At 31.6% G+C, this 22,161-nt stretch overlaps 1 protein-coding gene across 1 annotated transcript; it reads left to right on the top strand.

Moving 5' to 3' along the window:
* The first annotated feature begins 15,874 nt into the window (after positions 1–15,874).
* On the top strand, positions 15,875–16,672 carry LOC101264245 (NAC domain-containing protein 22-like). The gene has a single exon (XM_004228715.5). The coding sequence runs from the start codon at positions 15,875–15,877 to the stop codon at positions 16,670–16,672; it is 798 nt and encodes a 265-aa protein (XP_004228763.1).
* Positions 16,673–22,161: the final 5,489 nt, after the last annotated feature.

Here is a 22,161-nt window from a genome sequence, read left to right as displayed (position 1 = left end):
TGTTGGAATCTGATATCTTATCGGGGTACTTTTCGTCAATAGCATGGATTAAACCTTCCATCCACAGTAACGCCATCATATGGATCTTCCATATATTGGAGTTGTTGCACACACTTAATATATCAATTTCAAAGTTCATGAAACTCATTTTTACTTGTTCTTCGTTTTCTACTACAATGTATTTGGAACTATAGAAAACCAAGTAATTATTTTTTGATGTGGAAGTTCAGGTTGTGCTCCAACAAAGAGCATACTCAGATAGAACATTAGCTTTGATACCAATTGTTAGCAGAAACGTAAAATTAAAGAATCAGGAAGAACAAAAATATTTAACATAGCTCGGATCAAAATAATTCTACGTCCACCAAAGAACAACAACACCAATATTTATTTCACTCTACAGAGAATACAAGTGAAATACTACAAGAAAGAACAACAAATTATTAGAAGGTGAGAAGGCAAGTCAGAGAATGTTTTGAAAATGAATTAAGAACTACCTATTTATAGGAATGAATTCATCCTATTGATGTCATCCATAACATCACTATGTGTCAAAAATGTCAAGGTTAAACATGTGAAACCATTTTATGATTTACCTAAATTTCACCTACCAAGATACTTTCTTGAATTTTATTTGTACTAATTATCTTCATACCAAATATTCATGTTAATTCATCTTCCATTGAATTTGATTCAGAAGAACTAAACCAACTCTTTTAGATGATATAATTGTCTAGTTAAAATTGAGTGATGTTCTAATATAGCAATTAAACATCAATTTTTCTATTTTTTTACATCAAAATATAGAATCTGATAATTTTATGGTTAGATAATTCCATGTGAAAAAAATGTGTGAGATTTTTCGATAATCAACATTAGTTATAAATAAATTAAGACTGTTAAGAAATGTACGCCACAACAACATAAATAAATATATTTAGAGACAATCTACTTATCTGAGGTCAAAGGTTTATCATTTTTCGTTATTATTACTTTGTTACTCTAAAGAAATTTATAGAAGGAGAAAAACAAATTTGAAACAACAACAAAGTAATATTGTTGACCCTTTTAGAAATTCATTATTCAATAAGATTATGATCTGAAGGTCTTTTTAGATGCTTCATCAATGCAGCTTTCTGACTCATTTAGAAAAAAAATGTATGTATAATAATTCTTGTATTGTGAAAGTTCAAGTAGATAAAAATGTTTACACTCATGTTAAAGAAATATTCTCTAACATTAAAAAAAATAAAAGTGAGTATAACCTAAATAATTCTAACGCTCAACAATGACTTGGGGCATGAAGGACAACAAATCTATGTTAATAGATATATCTTTTGTAGTTTAAGATATTACTTTTATTTATAGTCAGTTTTGTTCATATTCTTTAAACTAAATTTGCCAAAAATATTCATAACTCATTGATAGACAATGAGTTTACGACATTTTTAATGCATTTCACTTAATATTTGTGTGTTTAGGGTTATTTTGTATTGGTATTGATGTGTTTTTATCTTGTTTGCAGAAAATAAGTTCGGACATGAGAGGTAGGAGACAACTGAAGAAATATTGCAGAAGAAGCCACCTATGGACATGACCTACGAACTGTAGGTCCATTCATAGTGCGAAGGTGAAGGGTGTAGATTGATGGGAAAATCTTGAAGAGAATTTAAGTTAATGCAGTTAGGCATCTCCGAAAAAATTTAGGTGTTAGATAGTATTGAAGCTAAGTCAATGTTCATGGAGGAGGTCAATGTTGGGTTTTATTTGCCCTGATTTCTTACCATAAATAGGTTTTCCTTTTAGGAAAAGGTTTTGAATTGACTAATCCTTTTTTTGGTAGGAAAAGGTTTAGGACTCTATAAATAGAGGCATGTTCCTTCTAACTTAATTAGCATTTACAATGTAGTCTTAAGGGCTTTGAGAGTTTTGGTTAGAGGGAGAATTTGTGGGTCACAAGCTTGATACGTTACCACTTGTGTGAACCTCCCATGTATTCCGAGTGAATTGGTTGAGGTTGTTTCTCTCTGTATTTTGTACTCTCATATTTATAGTGGATTGCTCATCTCCTTTGTGGACGTAGGTAGATTGACTGAACCACGTTAAATCTCTGTGTTTTTTGGTATATTTCTCGTTGTCTTCTTACTCGTGGTCTTTTGAGGTTTGCTTTGCTAGCTTTCGCATTTACACCTGCTTATTTTTGGTCCTAACAGTCAAGGCCAAACAATTCAAACATGGGAATTAAAAGAACTTAGAACGAAGATTGCAATTGATAAGTCTCAAGAGACCACTCTTGATGTGAATGGAGTACTAAACTATTAGAGTAGAATTTGTGTTCTCGAGTAAATGACTTGATTAAAAAATTATTAGCGGAGTCTCATGGTTCGCAATATTCTATTCATCCGGGTGTGACCAAGATGTATACAAATCTGAAGAGAATTTATTGATGGTCGGGGATGAACAAAGACATCACGGAATTTGTGGCAAAATGTCATAATTGTCAACAAGTGAAATATGAACATCAAATACATGTTGGACTACTTCAAAGGATGCCAATTTCGAAATGGAAGCGGGAAAAAATAATAGTTATGGATTTTATGGTTGGTCTCCCCAATTCCTTGAGAGTTTGATTCTATTTGGGTTGTGGTTGATAGATTGACTAAATCAGCTCATTTTATTCCGATAAGGGTATATTGCAGATCATAAGGTGAGGGACATAAGTTCCAGACTGGAGAAAATGCTCTTCGTAAGGTATTACCCATGAAAGGGGTGATGAGGTTCAGTAAGAAGGGTAAGTTGAGTCCACGATCTATTGGTCCCTTTGAGGTTCTTGAATGCGTAGGACTGATGGCATATAGATTGGTGCTACCCCTAATTTGTCCGGAGTATATCTTATATTTCATGTGACTATATCATTGATTGGGATTCAATTATGCTAGATAAAGACCTTCAGTATGAGGAGGAACTGATTGTTAATCTTGATCTAATATTCGTAAGTTGAGGACCAAAGAAATTAAGTCCGTGAAAGTTCAATGGAAGCATTGTCCAATCAAGGAATCTACTTGGGATACTGAAGAGTTGTCACATTCAGGGAGCACCTCCTAGAAGTAATATGGCGTACTTGACCTCTCGGAGGTCTTATACGAGCCCATAGTTATCATTCATCGCATTGTCATCGTAAATTTAACGTATAATTTAAAACTTTTCATAGCACATCATATGCTAGAAACTTAAGTTTATATAATATCATATTACATACTTAGGCTCTAAGTCTCTTTGCCATCTTAGACTCAAAAATATTAGAATACATTAGGGACACGACCCTTAAAAAACATAAGACATAACTATACAACATTTAATAAACTTTACAGTAAGACATGAGTAGGGAATCCTTGGAACTTAAGGACCCTTTTCCTTGAGCTTAGGAATCATATCAAGCTACTCAATCATAGACATCCTTTTTAAGCATCCATAACCTACATTTTGTGTAAAAAGTAGAGAAGAATGAGATTAGTACAAGAATGCACTAAGTATGACAACTATGTAAAAACATGCATTTAAAAGGGACATTTTCTTGAAATCATACTTCACGCCTTTTTGAGTAAATCTTTATAAAACCTTTAGTCAATTGCATTTATATCATTCACATACTTCATATTGACATATTCAAAGTCCAAACATCACATAAGATCACATATTGAATTTATGACATAATTGAAGTCACTTTACAGTGAACTGATTTACCTTTCTTTTATTTATTTAACCTCCCAAGTAACCTTCTGGTGATACTTAGTGCAATGCATCACTTTAAGATCACAAAAAAGCATACATACAACCTACATAACCAACAGATATCCTCATATAAGCATAATACATCAAAGACACATTTAAGTCAAAACCTTAGGATATTAAATAAGCTACACCAATTTACACATATATTTACTTCTCTTCATATACATCATTTTGAGACCTTGTTCATGACCCCAATCTTAGTCTACTAGTGTAATGAACATATGAAGCTCCATAACCCCATACATTCTTAATAAACCCTTAATGAGACCACAAACCTTAGCATTCAATTTTTACCTCAACATAACACATAAGGACAACTCCATTCATATCAATAATCTTCATCATATAGTCATTAAGACTCACATAATGCATATAAGAATAAAACCATATGACATAGACTCATACCATGCACTTCTTCAAGACAAATAGAAAAATACTACCATGCCATGCATAAAGGCATACTTATAATCATGCACATTAGGTCACCTACCTAGGACTTCCTAAGGATCTACTTGTGCAATGTCTAGATGGGTTCATTACTTCCACCTATTCTAAGTAACCTCCCTTAGGTCCTCCTAGTTAGGATCCTATTTACTTACTTCTGTTGTTAATTTTACTATAGGAAAACTATAGCCTTAACCGACACTAAGACCATGGGTGCTAAACATGGAATTTGGTGTTGTCCCCTCACACCAAAAAGAGGGCATGTTACTTGCAAGGTTAGACATAAGTATCATACTAGCACATTAGGTGATATCACTTGCTAGATCCTATGTGGGAAGCATAATTTATGGAACTAAGAGATAGGTATTCTCCCTCTACATACTACTTGGTAATTCGGGACTCATCTCATAGGATTTTAGGGTGAACCTTAGTCTATGGAAATTCATCTCCTCCATTGACAAGTTCACTCAATGCTAAGTTAATTTCCCTTTATTAAAAAGTCATTATCACATTACTTTACAAAATATAGGCTTAGGAGATTCATCCCCTCATATGCTTAACTCATAGACCATAGATGAAAGTTCATCAACCTAAATCATGTAAGAAGATCCTTTCACATGGACGTAGCATAAGTATTAGCACTATCTAGCTTAGGATACACTTGAACACACCTCTCAAGGCTCCTTTATTGACTAGATCATCATTCATGTGTGTGTATACATATATGTGAGCAAACCTTTCACATAACACATAATGTCACACATGTTCATATAACAATGCATAAGTCTATATGTGTACATATATGAGCGATTCATTCATATCAACACTCCAAGACACTATGCACATTCATACTTCATGAAATCATATACTTAACATAATAGCATATAAGTCATATTCATAACATGTTCATACAATCCTATGCATGTCCTTAGAAGACCAACCTAGGAACTATCCCATCAAGGTGCACAAGTCCAATGCATAGTCAAAGTCCCATTCCCTTGCCTATGCTAGTACATCTATCAAGTCATCCTAGTGAATGATACATCACACAACATCATAGAATGGTTAGCATAGCATAAGACTCATTATTTAATACTTACAACATTCCTACAATACGATTTAGTCTTTATGTACTTATCTTTACATCACATATAGAATTATAAGACCTCATCATAGACAACAAGTACATATAACCTTAACATAGCCGTTTACATGCTCATCATAACAGTAACATCACCTAGATTCACAACTAGAGAAAAAGACTAGGCACAAATTACACAGAAGGTGATCATCATAACCCCTCCTTCATATAACTATCAATTCGCCTTCAAGGCCATGATCAACACATATATAATGAAAATAAAGTAAACATCGCCACCATAAGTAGACCATACCACATAATGCCATACAAGGCGTCAACAACTTCATTAATATAGAAAAGTAGAGGAATGAGTCATTCTTAAAAATTCATCAATCTTTGACCATCATTGATCAATACACCTTTCTCACTATTAATACATTATAGAGAAGTATATATATGTACTTAAATCATGAATGAGACTATGTACAAGTCGTTACAAGATCATGATACAACTAGTGCAAAACATTACCATTGTTCTAGACAATAGATAGGCATAGAAAATCAAGTAACTTCCCTAGTTTTTCTCATTAATGATAATGTGTCAATAATATACATTTAGGGTTGTATCTAAATAGATATAAATCAAATCTAAATCATTGCTTCATGTACTCTAGAATTAGGATCAGATAATGTTCATTACAACATTCAAATTGTAGGCAAGAAGAACCTAGATCAGCTCATGCCAAGACTCCTTTTCTTTGATCATCAAGATTTCATACCCACAACTCATTAATATCATCTATATAAGGCAGCAGTTAAGGACAACATAGTCTACACAAAATCCTACTACAATTTGTCATAACTTCTAGATCAGAGTGAACATGCTACTTTAGACATCAATGAAATATAGAAGAAACATAGGCTAATCGACATTGACCCACATGAATCACTTATTTAAAATTTATCAATAATATTCAAGTAAGACAGTAGACACAACCATCCCTACACAATCGCATTCCATATTAAATTATTAAAAGGCCAATGTTACAGTGAATTATGGAAAACTAAGCTAAGCATGTTAAAATCTTCATACATTGATCCAAAAGGATACTTCATCATCAATTCAACATCAATTCATGTAAATAATAGTATATATAGACAATTCAAAGCAAGAGAATCGCAATTCAACCATTAACAAGCCATGATCACAAAGCCCAGACAAGGACTAAATCGATTTAGGGAGGAAACATGGGTTCATCATCCAATTGAATTAAAATCACGTTCAATCCAATACATTAAAATAAATTCATCATGATTTAAACATTTAAAACGTTTTTAGAAAGAACCCAAGGATAGATTGAAGAAGATGAACTTTGATCATATTTTCTCTTTGAAAACTTTGAGATTAACTCTCTAGATGGAAGGATAATTTGAGATGAAGGATCCCCATACCTTTGTATACATGAAGACCTCTAAACTTGGTGAATAAACCATAGGAATCCATGCTCCAAGCTGTTCTTGAGCTTCACCAACAATGGAGGTTTCTAGGGACAAGATTTTTGGAGGTAAAAGTTTATTTCGTGTAGAAGGGAGTGGGAATGGGTTGTTCACGTGTTTGATCCATTATATACACCTAAATATAGGTAAATTAATCAATTAGATTTAGGTTATGACGTGGGGTGAATTTCTTATTCACCTTTTAAACTAAAATAGCCGCAAGGCAGTGTTGGAGGCCACCATCGACGGATCACTATCGACTGGCCATCTGTGACTTTCGTCGATCGGAACTTGGACTGTTTTTGGGTTGAGACTTGCCAGGTTAAGTTTCCATCGACGAGACCTCACCAACGGGCCGTCGTTTGGTTCAGTCGATTAACACTGTCAAGGCAATATCTCAACCAGCCTTGTGTCCTTCTTGTGGGCCCTTTTGCGGGGCCCTTTAGAAGTCGTACCCGAAAGTTTACAACATAAATTCAAACCTTAACACATGATTTTCACCCAAAAAAAATACCCATAACATGTCCAAACAAGCTAGGCTCCATCAAGACACACTTGAGCGTCTTAAGGGCTAACTTTCGAACGTCTTGGACGTTTGACCTCCATACTTCACGAACTCCATATACTATATATAAACATAATTATAAATCATTTTAAGACTTCATAAGCTCATGTCATACAATATATAAACACGCATAGACACATGAGGCACATAGGTGACTAGTCATCGAACGTCTTGGTCGTCCCTTGACGTTTCTTTTCCAAATCACCTCAAACTTTACATATTGCCTCAATATCATATTATAAATAATTTTAGGACCCTAGAAACTTAACAAAAACATGGTATGCTCTATACACCCTAACTCATTTTGGGGGTCTTACAAAAGTACATGTGAGACAAATATATGCAATTGTTCACTGATTCAGGTACTACTTCACTCTTTCCATAGCCCTCTTTTCCTAAGTGTTGTCCCTCAGGAATGAGTGATGAGTAAATTGATATATATTATAAAAATCGTATTTCATCGTTATAGAATTTCAATGAGGGAAAAATCTGGACCGAATTTTTTCTCATAGTGTTATTATTTTCCCAACCTTGTCTAGATTTGGAGAAAATCGAAGTCATCAAGGTGTAGGGATATACGATAGCAACCGAGTGGATTAAATGTGAATTCGATTACATAATCGGTTAGATAACTCATTAAGGAATTCATACGACTTTACGAAATAAAATTTCAATGAGTAGACTCCGGGAAATGATCTTAGCGTTAAGGACATTTTCTGAGCGTAGTGGGCTGAGGGTGTATTGTAAAAGGGGGGAATTTGAAATTTCCCTAAGAACTCTCCATCATAAAATTGTTGTTTCATAGGGATACATGCCGCTGTAGAAGACGAGATGGGAGTTAAAAGTCATCGATTTTAAGATTTTTCAACGGGGCTCACTGGTTCAAATGGTGCCAATGCAGCGAGATTTGTGCCGCTTCAACGACACCGCTACAGTGGGATGGGCGGCGATGTAGGGGGACAAATGTGAATGAAGTCATAAATAAAACTTCTAAACGACCTTATTTGACACTTTTTGACTTAGAGAGCTAAGGAATGATCCCTGGTCTATTCCAACTCGTTTTCCACCATTATTAAGGCTAAAGGTAAGTTTTTAACTCCCTAGATTTACTTTTGATCCGTAGAACGTAATAGAATGAGTAAATACTGATGAGGAAGGGTTTCTTGATAAATTTTGTGGTTTAATTAACCCTAAATCGACTAGTTGGGATCATGGGTTTGATCTAGGGTGTATAGAAATATTAGTAATCCAGGTAATTAGCTATTCTTTGTTGATTTTCGTGTTATTGTGATTGTTTATAGGCCAAGAATAAGTGGAACAAATCTGAAAGGAAAGTATCAAGTTTCTTAGGGTTTCAAGCTTGTTTCGAGGTAGATGATGGTTGTGATTTCATGATTGTGTGATATATGCATGTTCTTGATTCTTTATGATACTTGTATGTATATGAAGGTTACAATGTTGATCATAATTGTTGTAAGTGAGATAGATAAATGATGTAGTCATGCAACTATGATCTAAATTTATGATCTTGATGATGCACTTATGTATGCGATAATGTTGTGTTGAGGGGATCGAATTGACACGTTCCGGCAAGCTAACTTGGATTAAATTGCCACGTTCCAGCAAACTAACTTGGATCAGATTGTCACGTTCCGATATAAATATTGGATCAGATTTCGACGTTTCAACAAGCTAACTGGGATCAGCTACCACACCAGTACATTAACAGTTTGAGTTTGAATTCTGTGAGAGGACCAATGATGTGTTAAACATATAAAAAGTGTTGCCAAATTGTCATGTTGATAATGTTTTTTATGTTGATATATATGCATGTGAATATAATATTTGTTCGACTTGTTTATATTGCACTAGAAATATCGCTGCGTGATCCTACCATTACACGGTGGTTGTGTACTGATTCTGAACTTGATCTTATTTTTGTTAAGTATAAGGCATCTTCAAGCGACTATTGACATATTTCGCTTTGGAGACTAGAGATTATCGCATCGACATCAAGGGTGAGTCATATTTTCATGGCTGCCATACAGTTCTCTTTCGTCTATGTCCATCATTTCCGAACTTAGACCTTTTGTTTAGCTAGTTTAATATTCTCTTGTTTAAACTTGATATTAGTTTAATAGTTTCGGTACATTGACTTTCAGATCTTAGGTTTATCTTCCGCAAATTTTAGTTGTTAGATCTTTTGTTTGTTAATGGAACTTCGTTTTTAGTCATTTAACTTGCTTCTGTAACTTAAATGTGTTAGTTCTTGAAAATTTGCTTTAGTTGGATAGTAATAGTGGTTATCCTAACGGCTTGTAAGTGTGGGTGCCAATCATGATGGGTTTTGGATCATGACAGAAATATTGGATAAGATGTAAAAGGATAAAGTTATAGAGAAAAGTACAGACCGCACGTTACATTTACGATTTGTATATTTGTAGAAGATCAAATTGTTCGGAAGACCTATGCCAAAATTAGGAGAATACAAAATCGAACCAAACCGCAACGCAAGTCAAATGAAAAAAAACCCGACTATATTTTAATTGGCTTGGTTTTAACTAAAAAAATCAACACGAGATCAAATCAACCCAACATTATAAATGTAATTTTAAAATTTTATTTTATACGTAAAAATATTTACTTTGATATCATTCTAAAATATTTTTTATACTATTTCGTTGTTTTTATCTTTTAATATATCATTCAATTTTGAAACTTAAAATTCGGAATGGTCCAATAAAGATTATAGTTTGTGGATATTGATGTTATAATAAAACTTAAATCAAAATCAAATTAATACTAATGCAAAAATGAAATCAATTCAACACTAAGAATGACAATAATATTGAATATTTGTTTTTTAGTTTTGCATTGGTTTAGACAATTAAAATACATATTTTTATTTTTATTTTCCTTAAATATTTAATAATGTAAATAATACTTATTAAACTTATTTTAGTATGATTTAGTGCTTTTAAATTATGATTACTTTCATTATGACTTTACAATATTTATTTTATATGATGATTTCATTATTATTTTTTATTGAATATTTTTGTGTAATCAATACTCATATGAAATTTTGTGTTATTTTTTTAAGAAACGCCTTAGATAATTGTATTTTGGTTGGAATAAAGAAATATTTGGAGTACAAGTTAATAATATGTTTGTATGTAAGGTTTACCGAAAATATCCAAAAATCTAGAAAAATCCAAAGTTAATTAGTTTGGTTTGATTTATAAATTTAAAATTTCGACATTATGGTTTGGTTTGGTATTTGAAAACCCCAAAAAAATCCGAATGTTATTAGTTTGATTTGGTTTGTAAATTTAAAATTTTTATAGAAATGATTTGGTTTGATATTTGAAGACCGATCAATTCGATTGTATACCCCTATAGCGAGAAACCATAGATATTTCTCTCTCTCTATTTAAGCTTTTGTGAAGACCATGAAACAAAGTTATTTCTTTTATCTTAAATTTGAAGTAAGCATTGTGATTCCAATCAATTCTTGTTATTGCTTTCTTTTTCTGTGTAGTGTGGTTTTGACCTAATAGGGGTGTAACATTCATAAAGCTTTCGTGTGTTATATGATACAAAGAATTAGGATATGGATTTTTTTTTCTTGATTGGTTGGTTGCAAACATCAATCTACGCCATGATATTTTAGCTTTACTTGATAAAAGTAAATTAGGATTTGAAAACAATTTGCATAAACTCCGGGTGCTAACCCTTATTAAAATAACTCGTATGGATTTGGGAAGACCATATTGAGATAAATCGTTCAATGGTTTTGGAAAAGATTGAAGTATGATGTAAAGACTAAGGACTCGTTTGTTAGGCGATATTAAGAAGAATAATTTATAGATTAAAATTTAATTCATTTAATACATTGTTTGATTACTTTATTTTATTTAATCGGTAAATGGCTTATACACCATATGTGATCTTATTTATCCCTAATAAATGTAGGAATAACTAATTCAAAGTTTGTTAAACTTTGCATAAGACCCTAAATGGTAAACCTATCCCTTTATTCATTTTTCTAAATTTCTTTTATAGTTTAATTTTCTTTTTATTTAAATTGAAATAATTATTAATGTTCTTTTTAATTCTCGGAATTCATTTAGTATATTTAATAATTTCACTAATATTTATTTCTCTTTTTTTATTTAATGTAGTTTGTCGATTAACTAGTTGAATTAGTTTATTAAGCTTTAGCTACTCAACAATATAAGTAGTTTCAAATCTATGTTAAGTTTAAGATACATTTGATTAAAAAAAAATTAGAAATATATTATGTCGTCGAGGATCTCCTCGTTGGTACATTATACCTCAATTTGTGTGTATATAACTTAACTAGTTAAATGAAATAAAAAAATCCTAAAAAAAAAATAATATTGTGCCATAACTTTGATTAATTATTATCCAAAATAGGGATTTGGTATAAAATTGTATAAGTTGATACTTGCTTTCTTAGATCTTCATTTTGATAAGTTTAAACTCTTTTGTCATCATCCGGCTGTCATTACACTATGTATCCGCGTGGCGCAAATATTTTAAAATAAATATTTTTGTTTAAATTAAAATAACGAATATAAATTATTTGACGAAGCATATTATGTATAATTATAGTTATCTTGAAATTCAAATATTTTAAAATTTGAAATTTGAAATAAAAAATTATATCATATATTTCAACATTGCAATTACTAATATTGTGTACAAGTCTTAAATTTGTTAAATAACTTATAACGTGATATTGTTCAGATTATAATTTAATAATAATAATAATAACAATAATAATAGTAATAATAATAATAATATTGAATTAATAAATAATATTCTTATTTTAAATTTATAAAATTGTTATGAAACTATATGAAATTAGAAGACGAATAAAGTAGAGAGAAGAGAAAGATTTCTTATTCATTATGAAGTATATTTAGGATTTCTTCATCTTTCACGAATCTTATTTAGAATGAAGGAAAACCCTTTATTTATAGGGAAAATCTTACTTGGTTCTCAATAATATCCTGACTTCACATAATTAGACATTTATTATAATACAAATTATTTATAACAAAGACACATTTTTCTTAGATATTAAAAAAATTAATGACACATTTATTATTTGACAAATATTTAACTACAATATCAATATTTTATTTATGTTTGATCTAAATTATTTGCAAAAAAAAATTAATTAAAGTGTACTTATTTTTTTTAACTTTTATTGGGTATATTGAAAATTTGTGAAGTCTTTCCATATTTTTAGAACTTCATTCCTAGCTAAAGTACATCACATAAATTAATTAAAATGGAGTAAATAACAATCATCACATTATTTTCTAATACAATATACCTGAAAAACCTTACAAAATCAAACAAAATTAATTATGCATTGAATGATTTTTAAATAGAATAATTGATACAACCAACTCAAAAATATAATACTCTTAAGGTGTATTTATACTCCTTTGTTATCAGCCCGATGTAAGACCCCTCTGTGAAAAAAAGGAAAGAAAAGGAACATGATATATTTATAAATCACGTATTTTCTTTAAAAAAAAGTGAATCAAAACAATTGTACACATGCATTACACATATTTCCTTTGAGTTATTATTGTGTTTCTGTTCTTACTTTAACATAGCATGGAAAGTGTTGGAGAAAAAATCCACTAAAATTATTGTCTCATTTGCTTGACCATATATGTTCTGTGACTTTATTAAATTATTTGATTTACAACGTCTAATAATTATTTGAAAATAAGTACAAAACATAAAGCTTACAACTTATATAAGATATTAATTTTTTTAATTAAAAATGAATTATCAAATAAAAATATGTAGAAACTGTAAATTCTCATAAACTAATGACTTTGAATTTCCTTTAACTCTACAAAAGATGAAATCATGTTGTTAATTTCAAATTATGACACCTTCTCAACATATGAAACACACTTTTATATAATTTAAAGATGTACATTTAAAATTATATATGGTTAGAGTCTTTAAAATTTCATAAAATTTCAAAAATCAAGTTCAAATTAGAGTTGTCCAATTTCTACCTGCACAATTATAATTACAAAAGTAGACATAGACATAATTCTCCATTATATAGGAGAATGTTTCTCGTCGATTTGATAGAATTTTCAATAGATATATCAAATAGAAGTAGATCTCATAGAAAGGTATCAATTTTTATTCATGTTCAAATTTGACACCGATAACATATAAATAACTAATTAATACCTAAAATAATATGCATACAACCACCATTATATATGTATTACTCATCACTTCAAACACTAAAAGATCAATTGTCATTAACAAATTTAATATAAAAAAAATCAGGAAAAGCAAAAAATGTTAACATGTTCAAATGGTTGAATAGATATAAGAGAATATGAAATTCTGAAATTAGTAGATTCTTAAGAAGATGCATGCGAAAGAGTTAAGAAATGTTCGTGCTATTCAAATACCATGTAATGCGATTGACTTTTTTCTAGGGATAAGATAAGATTAGTTTCTTTTATCTTTTAAATATTAACTTAGTTAGCCAAATTATAAACACTTACGTTTGGATATTAATTTATAGAGAAAATTGTATATAATGAAACTAATAAATCAAATTAAATGTTATAATCATACTTTGATTTTATTGTGCCCTGTAGCAATCTGTTTTCCAGTCAGGTCTCTCCCTCAAACTCTTGCTCGCGACTCTCCCTCCTTCTCTTGCTCCCTCTCGCTTTTATACAAACATAAATGTATAAAATGCATTTGTGTTTGTATAAAAGCGAGAAAAAAATTATATATATACATATATTTTCGTTCCCCTAGCTCTTTCCCCTCTTTCAGATCGCGCTCTCCGCTCTCCCAGATCTCGCTCGCCACCCTTTCCTTTATCGCTTATACAAACAGAAACAAAATATATAAATTGTGTTTCTATTTGTATTAAGTGAGGAAAAATTGTATATACATATACAAATATATATATCTTCGTCCTTTATACTTATAATTATACAATATAAATGTTCCCATGTCCAATTTTCTTTTGTTTTTCTCTCTTTCTCGTTTCATACATACACAAATTATATAATTGATTTGTATACAACTGCTTTCTTTTGTATATGTATAGCGAATTATACAATTGATTTCTTTGTATATATATAGCGAATTATACAATTGATTTCTTTGTATATATCTAGCGAATTATACAACTGTTTTTTTGTATATTTATAGCAAAATTTACATATTTATGTTTGCTATAAAGCACAATTATGCAAACTTTGTTATAGCATACAAATATGACTTTTGTATTTGCTATATGTGAAAGTTGCTCTAATTTATATAACTACCATTTTTTAAAAAATAAATTAAAAAAGGATAGTTAAATTAATTTGTTTATAAAAAAATTATTAATTTTTTAATTAACAAAAAGAGTCCTAAACGTCGTTTTTAATTGTTTGATTTTTTGTTAAAAAATTAATTTGTGTTCTTATCTTTTTGTTTGTAATTGTTCATTTTTTTTATTTACCAATTAAAATTTTAAATTAAATTTTACTTATAAAAATAATAATAGTGATTCGTTATTTAAAAATATTTATCATTGTAAAAAATGTTTTTTATTAGTGGCCATTTTTGTTTTTTGTTTATTATTAATAAGAGTTAAAAACTTTAACTTTTACTTTTTGAAAATGGTTGATTCACAATAGTTTATGATTTTTTTTTCCATTTATACTTTTTAATTTATTATTTTTCTAAAATTTTGTTATCTAAATATTTAAAAGATTTTTTTTTGTGTTGCTGCAATGTGTCATTAATTTAAAAAATTATTTTATCAATTAAATAGTAATTTATTATTTAATTCTATTATATGTAATTATTTTTAATTATTTAAAAATAGTGATGAGACGTATCATCTTTATTCTCTGACTATATATAGATAGATTATACAAAATTAAAATTTGTAAAAATAAATAAATAAAGATTTAGCATATATTTTTTACCATGAATTTTATTCAACTGTTGCATAGTATTATATTCCTGTTTTAAATTATTCCAAAAAAAAAAAAGAAAAAATTATTTCACATACAATACAATACAATATATTGATAAAAAAAAATCCAAATAAGGTGTTAAATTAGAGTTACTTACCTGATAAAGAAAAATTATAGTTGAAAGTAGACTTATATTTATTATTTCCTTATTGAATAACTAATTGTTCAACAATTGGAAAATATTAATCTATCAAAAATAGTCACAACTCTTTCCTAAAAAAAGTTACCATAAATATTTTATTTTTGGTTATAGAAATTACAAACCGTGTAAAAATAAAATGTAAAGAAGTTTCCAAAAAAAATTTATGCAGCGTTAAAGAACTGCGTCTTCGTGAAAACCTCTCTATAAATTGGTAACTCTGTTTTCTTCTATTTGATTCATTCTTGTAAGTTTTGAGTAGAAAGAAAAGAAGAAATATTGAGTGTATAATGGGGAATTTGAAAGAGGGTTTCCGATTCAGTCCGACTGATGCAGAAGCTGTTACTTTCTTGTTGAGATTCATTGCTGGAAAATTCATGAATGATTCTGGATTCATTACCACTCATGTTGATACTTACGGGAAACAAGAACCATGGGATATTTACAGTCATGGAGTAGCCTGCTCTAATGACGACGAGGACAATGATTGTAGTCAATATCGCTTCTTCATCACAAAACTCAAGAAAAAAAGCGAGTCCAGATATAGTCGTGATGTGGGAAATAAGGGAAGTTGGAAACAGCAAGACAAGAGCAAATCCGTTCGAAGGAAAGGCGGACCAGTTATTGGATACAAGAAGAGCATGTCTTATATGAATAAAGGGTATAACAAGAAAAATGGTGATTGGCTGATGAAGGAATACACCCTCCCTGAGTATCTTCTTGATAAATTTGACAAGGATTGCAGAGATTATGTTCTCTGTTCTATTAAGAAGAGAACTCGCTCCAAAACTCAGACTAAAGAAAAATTGAAGTTGGTGAATATTGTTCCTGAAGAGTCCACGAATTTGGAAGATCAAAGTTCTGCCACTGTTGGATCGACTAGTTTTACTGAGGAATTACAAGGAAGGGGAGTGGATGCAGGGGGATATCTGCCCCAGTTGGAGTTGCAGAATGAAATGCACGAGGGGACAAGCATCTTCGTTGAGACATTACCAGCTCCTTTTACTTTTGAACCAACATCCATGCTAGATTTTGATTATCAATATTTACCTGCTGACTTTGATTTTCTAAGAAGCATTACTGCTTGATTATGTAATTAGTAAAATTCTTGAACAAGTTGTATAAATTCGAATTCTTGCACTTTTAGTGAAGTTGAACAGTCTTGGTTTTCTATTCTCAATGATGGTTGGCCAACATTTGCCTTGGATTGTTACTTTATTATTTCATCCCTTTCTTCAAGCAATAATTACAAGTGTGATGAAGGGGTACCTTCTTATGGCTAATGTAACTTACCAGAAGGAATAAATGGGATAAAAAGACTTACAGTAGTTACTACTTTCTTGTTTGTCTTTTATTTTTCTACTTTCCTTTGTAACTGATGTTTCTATTGCGAACTCGTCTTCTGTTCTAGCTTCTCAGATGTTCTTTTGTTTTTAATATCTTTTGTGGAACCATACACCTTTCAAGTAAGTAGTACATTATAATGAGTTGCTAGAGGCTTATATGCTTCTATAAAGAGAGCATGAAAGACTGTATGTCATTTATTCTGTACTAGATTTTATTATGTTGCTTTTTGTGGTGAAGTTTGAGGTTACTGCATTTGGAGTATGTCAATGTCTGCAGCATTCTTCCATTCTGAATTGTTGTACTCGATCAGCGTATTTAGATCTTCCTGCCAATTATTATGTCATCTAGCATTGCAGCAGCAACATACGAAGTAACAATGAAAGAAGCTACTAATTTCCTATGTCTATCACTCTCATCATCCAGATAAAAATTTGACATTCAACTCCAACACTGGGTTTTTTCCATTACTTTCTTTGTCAAGTTCTCAACTTTTTAGGGGAACAGGGCAGGAGGAGGGGAGGAAGAGAGGCATACATCAAGGATAAACTCGTTACATGATATATTCATGCAGTGTTAACAATCCTGGCATCAAAGATGAAGTAGAAGATGTTTCCAATCTGTGTTATAAAATCAGAAATTATTGGTTCTAATAAATCATTCAGAAACACAAAGTAACTGAGATTTTTTATAACCAGTAAATAAGATGAACAAAAATTTATTTGTAAAAAATAATTTAATCTGTAAAAACGTACCAGAATCTGGAATACTCTTATTGAAAATTTAGGAAGAAAATCAAGTCCACTGAACTCACAGATCAGAAAAAATTCGTTGGAAGACTGAATGGTATTTATAGGCAAGTCCAGGTATTTATAGGCAAGAAGAATAGGTTGCAAAAATTCGTTGGAAGACTGAATGGTATTTATAGGCAAGTCCAGGTATTTATAGGCAAGAAGAATAGGTTGCAAACGTTCAAATGGTATTGAAAAATTATCTCGGCGCGAGGGGTCCCTCTTTCCAACCCTTTTAACAATTAATAGGAGTGTTTATTTATTTAAACTCTCCTATTTTCCTTTCCATTACCGATGAGGGACTATTGTCTTTTTCAATAAAGCATTAGAGGACTTTTCAAGTTCTAAACCTTTCAAATTCCTCTCCTTCCCTCTATTTCCCATCAATTCTTGCTACATACCCAACAAAAGATACGCTCCAACTTTTGGCTTGAGATGTGTATTAGATCCCAGGTTACTCTGTAACAAGCATTTCCATATTATCGACAGGATCTGGAAGCTGTAAAAATGAGAGACCAGTCAGTTATGAAATATAGAATCCTGACAAGAAGATAAAGTTCAGACCAGAATAGAATGAAAAGAATTGCAAGAGTAAAATATCAAACCAACAAAGAAGATAGCAGTGTCCATAGAGAAAGAGAAACGAAAACAAGAGTAGCCATTCTTATAATATTCCCATTGTTTTGTTATTAGTTATGGTGTTATCAAGTAACAAAGGAGGCTATCTATCACCTAACCATTAGAAAGACAATAACTACCAATAGTACTGAACCAAAACAAGTACACTGCATAATCAAATCTATGATAGAAAACATTCGAAAATGACTTTGCTCGTTACAAGTCATAACACCTAGGAGCTTTCCTATATCACATAATGAATCTTTAGATTTGAAAGGTAAAACTCTTGTGAATATGGTTCAATAGGGATGAGATATTGCTACAGTTGGCCTTTGGAAGGTGAGGGTTAAAACCAACAAGAAATTATGCTACAACCGCATCGAGGTTGAAAGTAGTACAATGTCAAAGAAAATTTACTTCCCTTCCTAGCTTGTCTAGTTTCTCTGGTTAAAGGGTCAATATTATTGAGCACAATCCAAAAGTTCCACTAGTTTTTGTGCCCTCCAATATCCCACTGTGAACCCCTGTAAATCACAGTGCCCAACCCCCCTCATGGATGATGGACCAGTAGTGTTTGGTAATAACATAGGAGAATGATCAACAGATTACAGGGAGTATGAGAATTGCAGACAATGGATGAAAAAGTGTGTGAAGGGAAGTAAAGCTACAAAGTCTCCACAATTTTATTTATTCTGGTTGACCTAGTTTCTGGATTAGATTAACTCATTTGGGACAACTTGAAGATTGTATAAGCAGAGCTTAGCAATAGATAAATTAAACATTAAAATTTCAGCTGAAAACATGGTTTAAAAAGCCACAAGAATGCCATTAGCTTGCAACATTCTTTTTTGGAATTTACATATCGTTTTGGGAGGAGAATTGGATTGATAATGGACAATTAATTGAAACAAATATATCCAGACATCTACAACTTATGCCAACAACATAAGTTGGCTGAAGAATGGTCTGAGCAGGGATGGAGCATACCTTCAGAAGTTTTCTAGATAATTGGGAATTCGGATAACTGAATCATATAGTACCATATCTCAGTTCAAAGGCACTACTGGAGATAAGTACGGAATGGCAAAGGACATGCATATAGAGAACAGAACTTGTCCAAGAATAGTGTGCTGCTGGCCATGGAAGCTGATCTGGAGAGTCCAAGATTACATTTTAAAGTAGCATTCTTGACATCGCTCATGGCCAAAGAAGTAATATTGACATGGGATAACCAACCTTCTCTTTTTACATTGTATGTGACAGATCAGATATGGAAAATTTTCAACCCGTGGAATCAGATGGGTGATGCCAGGTAGCACAAGGGAAGTACTAAACAATTGGGGCAAAGATGGTCTCACACCCCACAAGTTCTAAAGTCTTAAGTCTGCAGAAATTTTGGGATTTACAGGCGCCATCTACAGGACATATAACAAACCACGAACTGTATATGGGATCAGTAGATCAACTTCAGAGATTGGGAATTTAGCCTGAGTTTCACGAGCAAGAAGCACATGTCGTAGATGAGCTTGTGGATCAAAGTCCTAAAACTCGACTATATCTGACTTTTACGACTCGTAAATGGAAAAACATATCGTAAATGGAACTCTTAATCAAACTTCAGAAACCCAGTATTTTGATCTTTTTCCACTTTTTTAATTCCTATATTAAATTGTTTTAGCCTATTCCAAGAGAGACTGATAGAATAGAAATAGGTGTACACAATCCTACTTAGAATAACAAATATAACTAGGAATAATAATTATTTGTATTATAATGTCTATAAATTAGGTCTCTCTGTAATAATATCAATACACAATTCAATAATATTTTTCTCTTATATTTTTCACTTGGTATCAGAGAATTGGTGAAAAATTTGAGGGTTGAAACAAGTCACAAGCTCACTCACTTGCCGATCAAACATGAAAATTTCCGGTGAGATCTTGCTCACATACCAGCACGTGAAGACTCTTCCATTCGATTTGTTTGAGAATTTTTTTTTGGTTAATGGCCAACGACAACCATAGACAGAATAAGACGACAAAATGCTAGTTTAGCCACGGGATAATAAAAAGACTCAACTATTTACATTAGTTACCTATTTTTGAATCATGTTCTACTACATTTTCCTTGTCGAAACTGGAAAATAGAAAGAATCAACTTTTTACATTAGTTACCTATCACGATAAAGTATCAGTAACCTCAAATTTGCTTAGGTTCTGCAGTGGTTTCGACCATTTCTGCAGGTCTCTACCACGCACACAGATGTAGAGTCCAATCTCCTAGCATAACCTTTCACATTGGAAGACAGACTTTTGAAATCTTATGGGCATTCATTTCCGTCCAAATAACGTAGACACCATTGCAAAGTTGGTTGTTTGACCTATTCCTGTTTTCTTGCTTGCCCAACTGTTTGCCCAATCTAGTTCAGTATGCGTGCTTCCCATAGGTCTAGAAAATCCCATCCAGTTCAACATTTTTGTCCACAAAGAGCCAGCAATATGAGAGGCAAATAAAAGGTAATCAAAAGGTCTCAACCCGTACCTCGCAGTAGGCTCATTTAATTGGTACTTGAGTGCCGAATTTGAGCAACCTCTCTGTCTATAGTAGCTAACCTCTTCCAAGCAGCTAACCATAATATAAACTTATGAGACTATTTTGTTGTGTAAACTATTTTTACAGCAAACCTTAGGATGAATTGGCAACAGGTTAAGATACATCTTATGAATAGAGAACTTACGACCCACCACTACTGTATTCAGCTTTGACGTAGTATCACCTTGTGCCACCATATTCCTTAGAAATTTCCCATCTCTAGTATCTTTCTCACAACCCTTGTTGCAGTAGATGGAATAGGGCATTGATCTATATTCTGATTCTGTATATAGTAGGTTTTATCCATAGGCAATCATTTTCTAATGTATTGCCCATAATAACTTCAAAATAGCAACATTATCCCACAAACTCAAGTTGATTCTGTTTTGGGACCTGCAGTCTTAGGAAGACAACTTTTCCCATGAAATCAATGATTTCCTAGAGTTAATAGTTGAACCTGTACACTAATAAATCTTGCATATTCTTTCAATCAGTTGATTCTCTTTGGATGAACAAAAATTAGTGCCCAGTAGGTTTGCACTCAAAAAGTTACAGATTTAATCAACTGAATAATGCGAGAAGTCTTGTTGTCCAGCACCTAACTCTCTCTGTGAACTTTGTTGGGTATGTAGCAAGAATTGATGGGAAATAGAGGGAAGGAGAGAAATTTAAAAAGTTTAGAATTTTAAAAGGTTGGGAACTTAAAAAGCCATCTAATACTTTAATGGGCAATAGTCCCTCATCGGTAATGAAAATGAAAATAGGAGAGTTTAAATAAATAAACACTCCTATTAATTGTTAAAAGGGTTGGAAAGAGGGAACCCTCTCGCGTCGTCGTCGCTCGCTTCGGATTTGACAAATGATCGATCGAGAGATTTCAATTAATTATTTGGTAACAGAAGTTAACCGAAATGTTTTCAACTTTTTAATTAACCCGAATTCCGTTATATTTAAAAAAAATTCCCGCCACTGTTCTGAAAGGTTGCAACTTTCAGGAACAGTCAATACCATTTGAAAGTTTGCAACCTTTCATTAATGGTCGTGTCAATTCTGAAAGGGTTGCAACCTTTCAGAATATATTCTTCTTGACTATAAATACCATTCAGTCTTCAGAATATTTCCTAACGAATTTTCTGATCTTCTTCTTCTTAAAAAATAATATTTCTTCGTGTACTTTCATGCTGTGGATTGATTCACTGACAGTAGAGTTTTTGGTATCTATACTCTATTGA

The sequence above is a fragment of the Solanum lycopersicum genome, chromosome 1, assembly GCF_036512215.1.
Source record: "Solanum lycopersicum chromosome 1, SLM_r2.1".
NCBI classification, from domain to species: Eukaryota; Viridiplantae; Streptophyta; class Magnoliopsida; order Solanales; family Solanaceae; genus Solanum; species Solanum lycopersicum.
Note: the sequence above shows the minus strand (reverse complement) of the source record. Positions and strands in the feature narration are given on the sequence as shown.

What these genes read in the sequence shown, in the direction of transcription:
- LOC101264245 (XM_004228715.5), top strand. Translation starts at nt 15,875, where the DNA reads ATGGGGAATTTGAAAGAGGGTTTCCGATTCAGTCCGACTGATGCAGAA.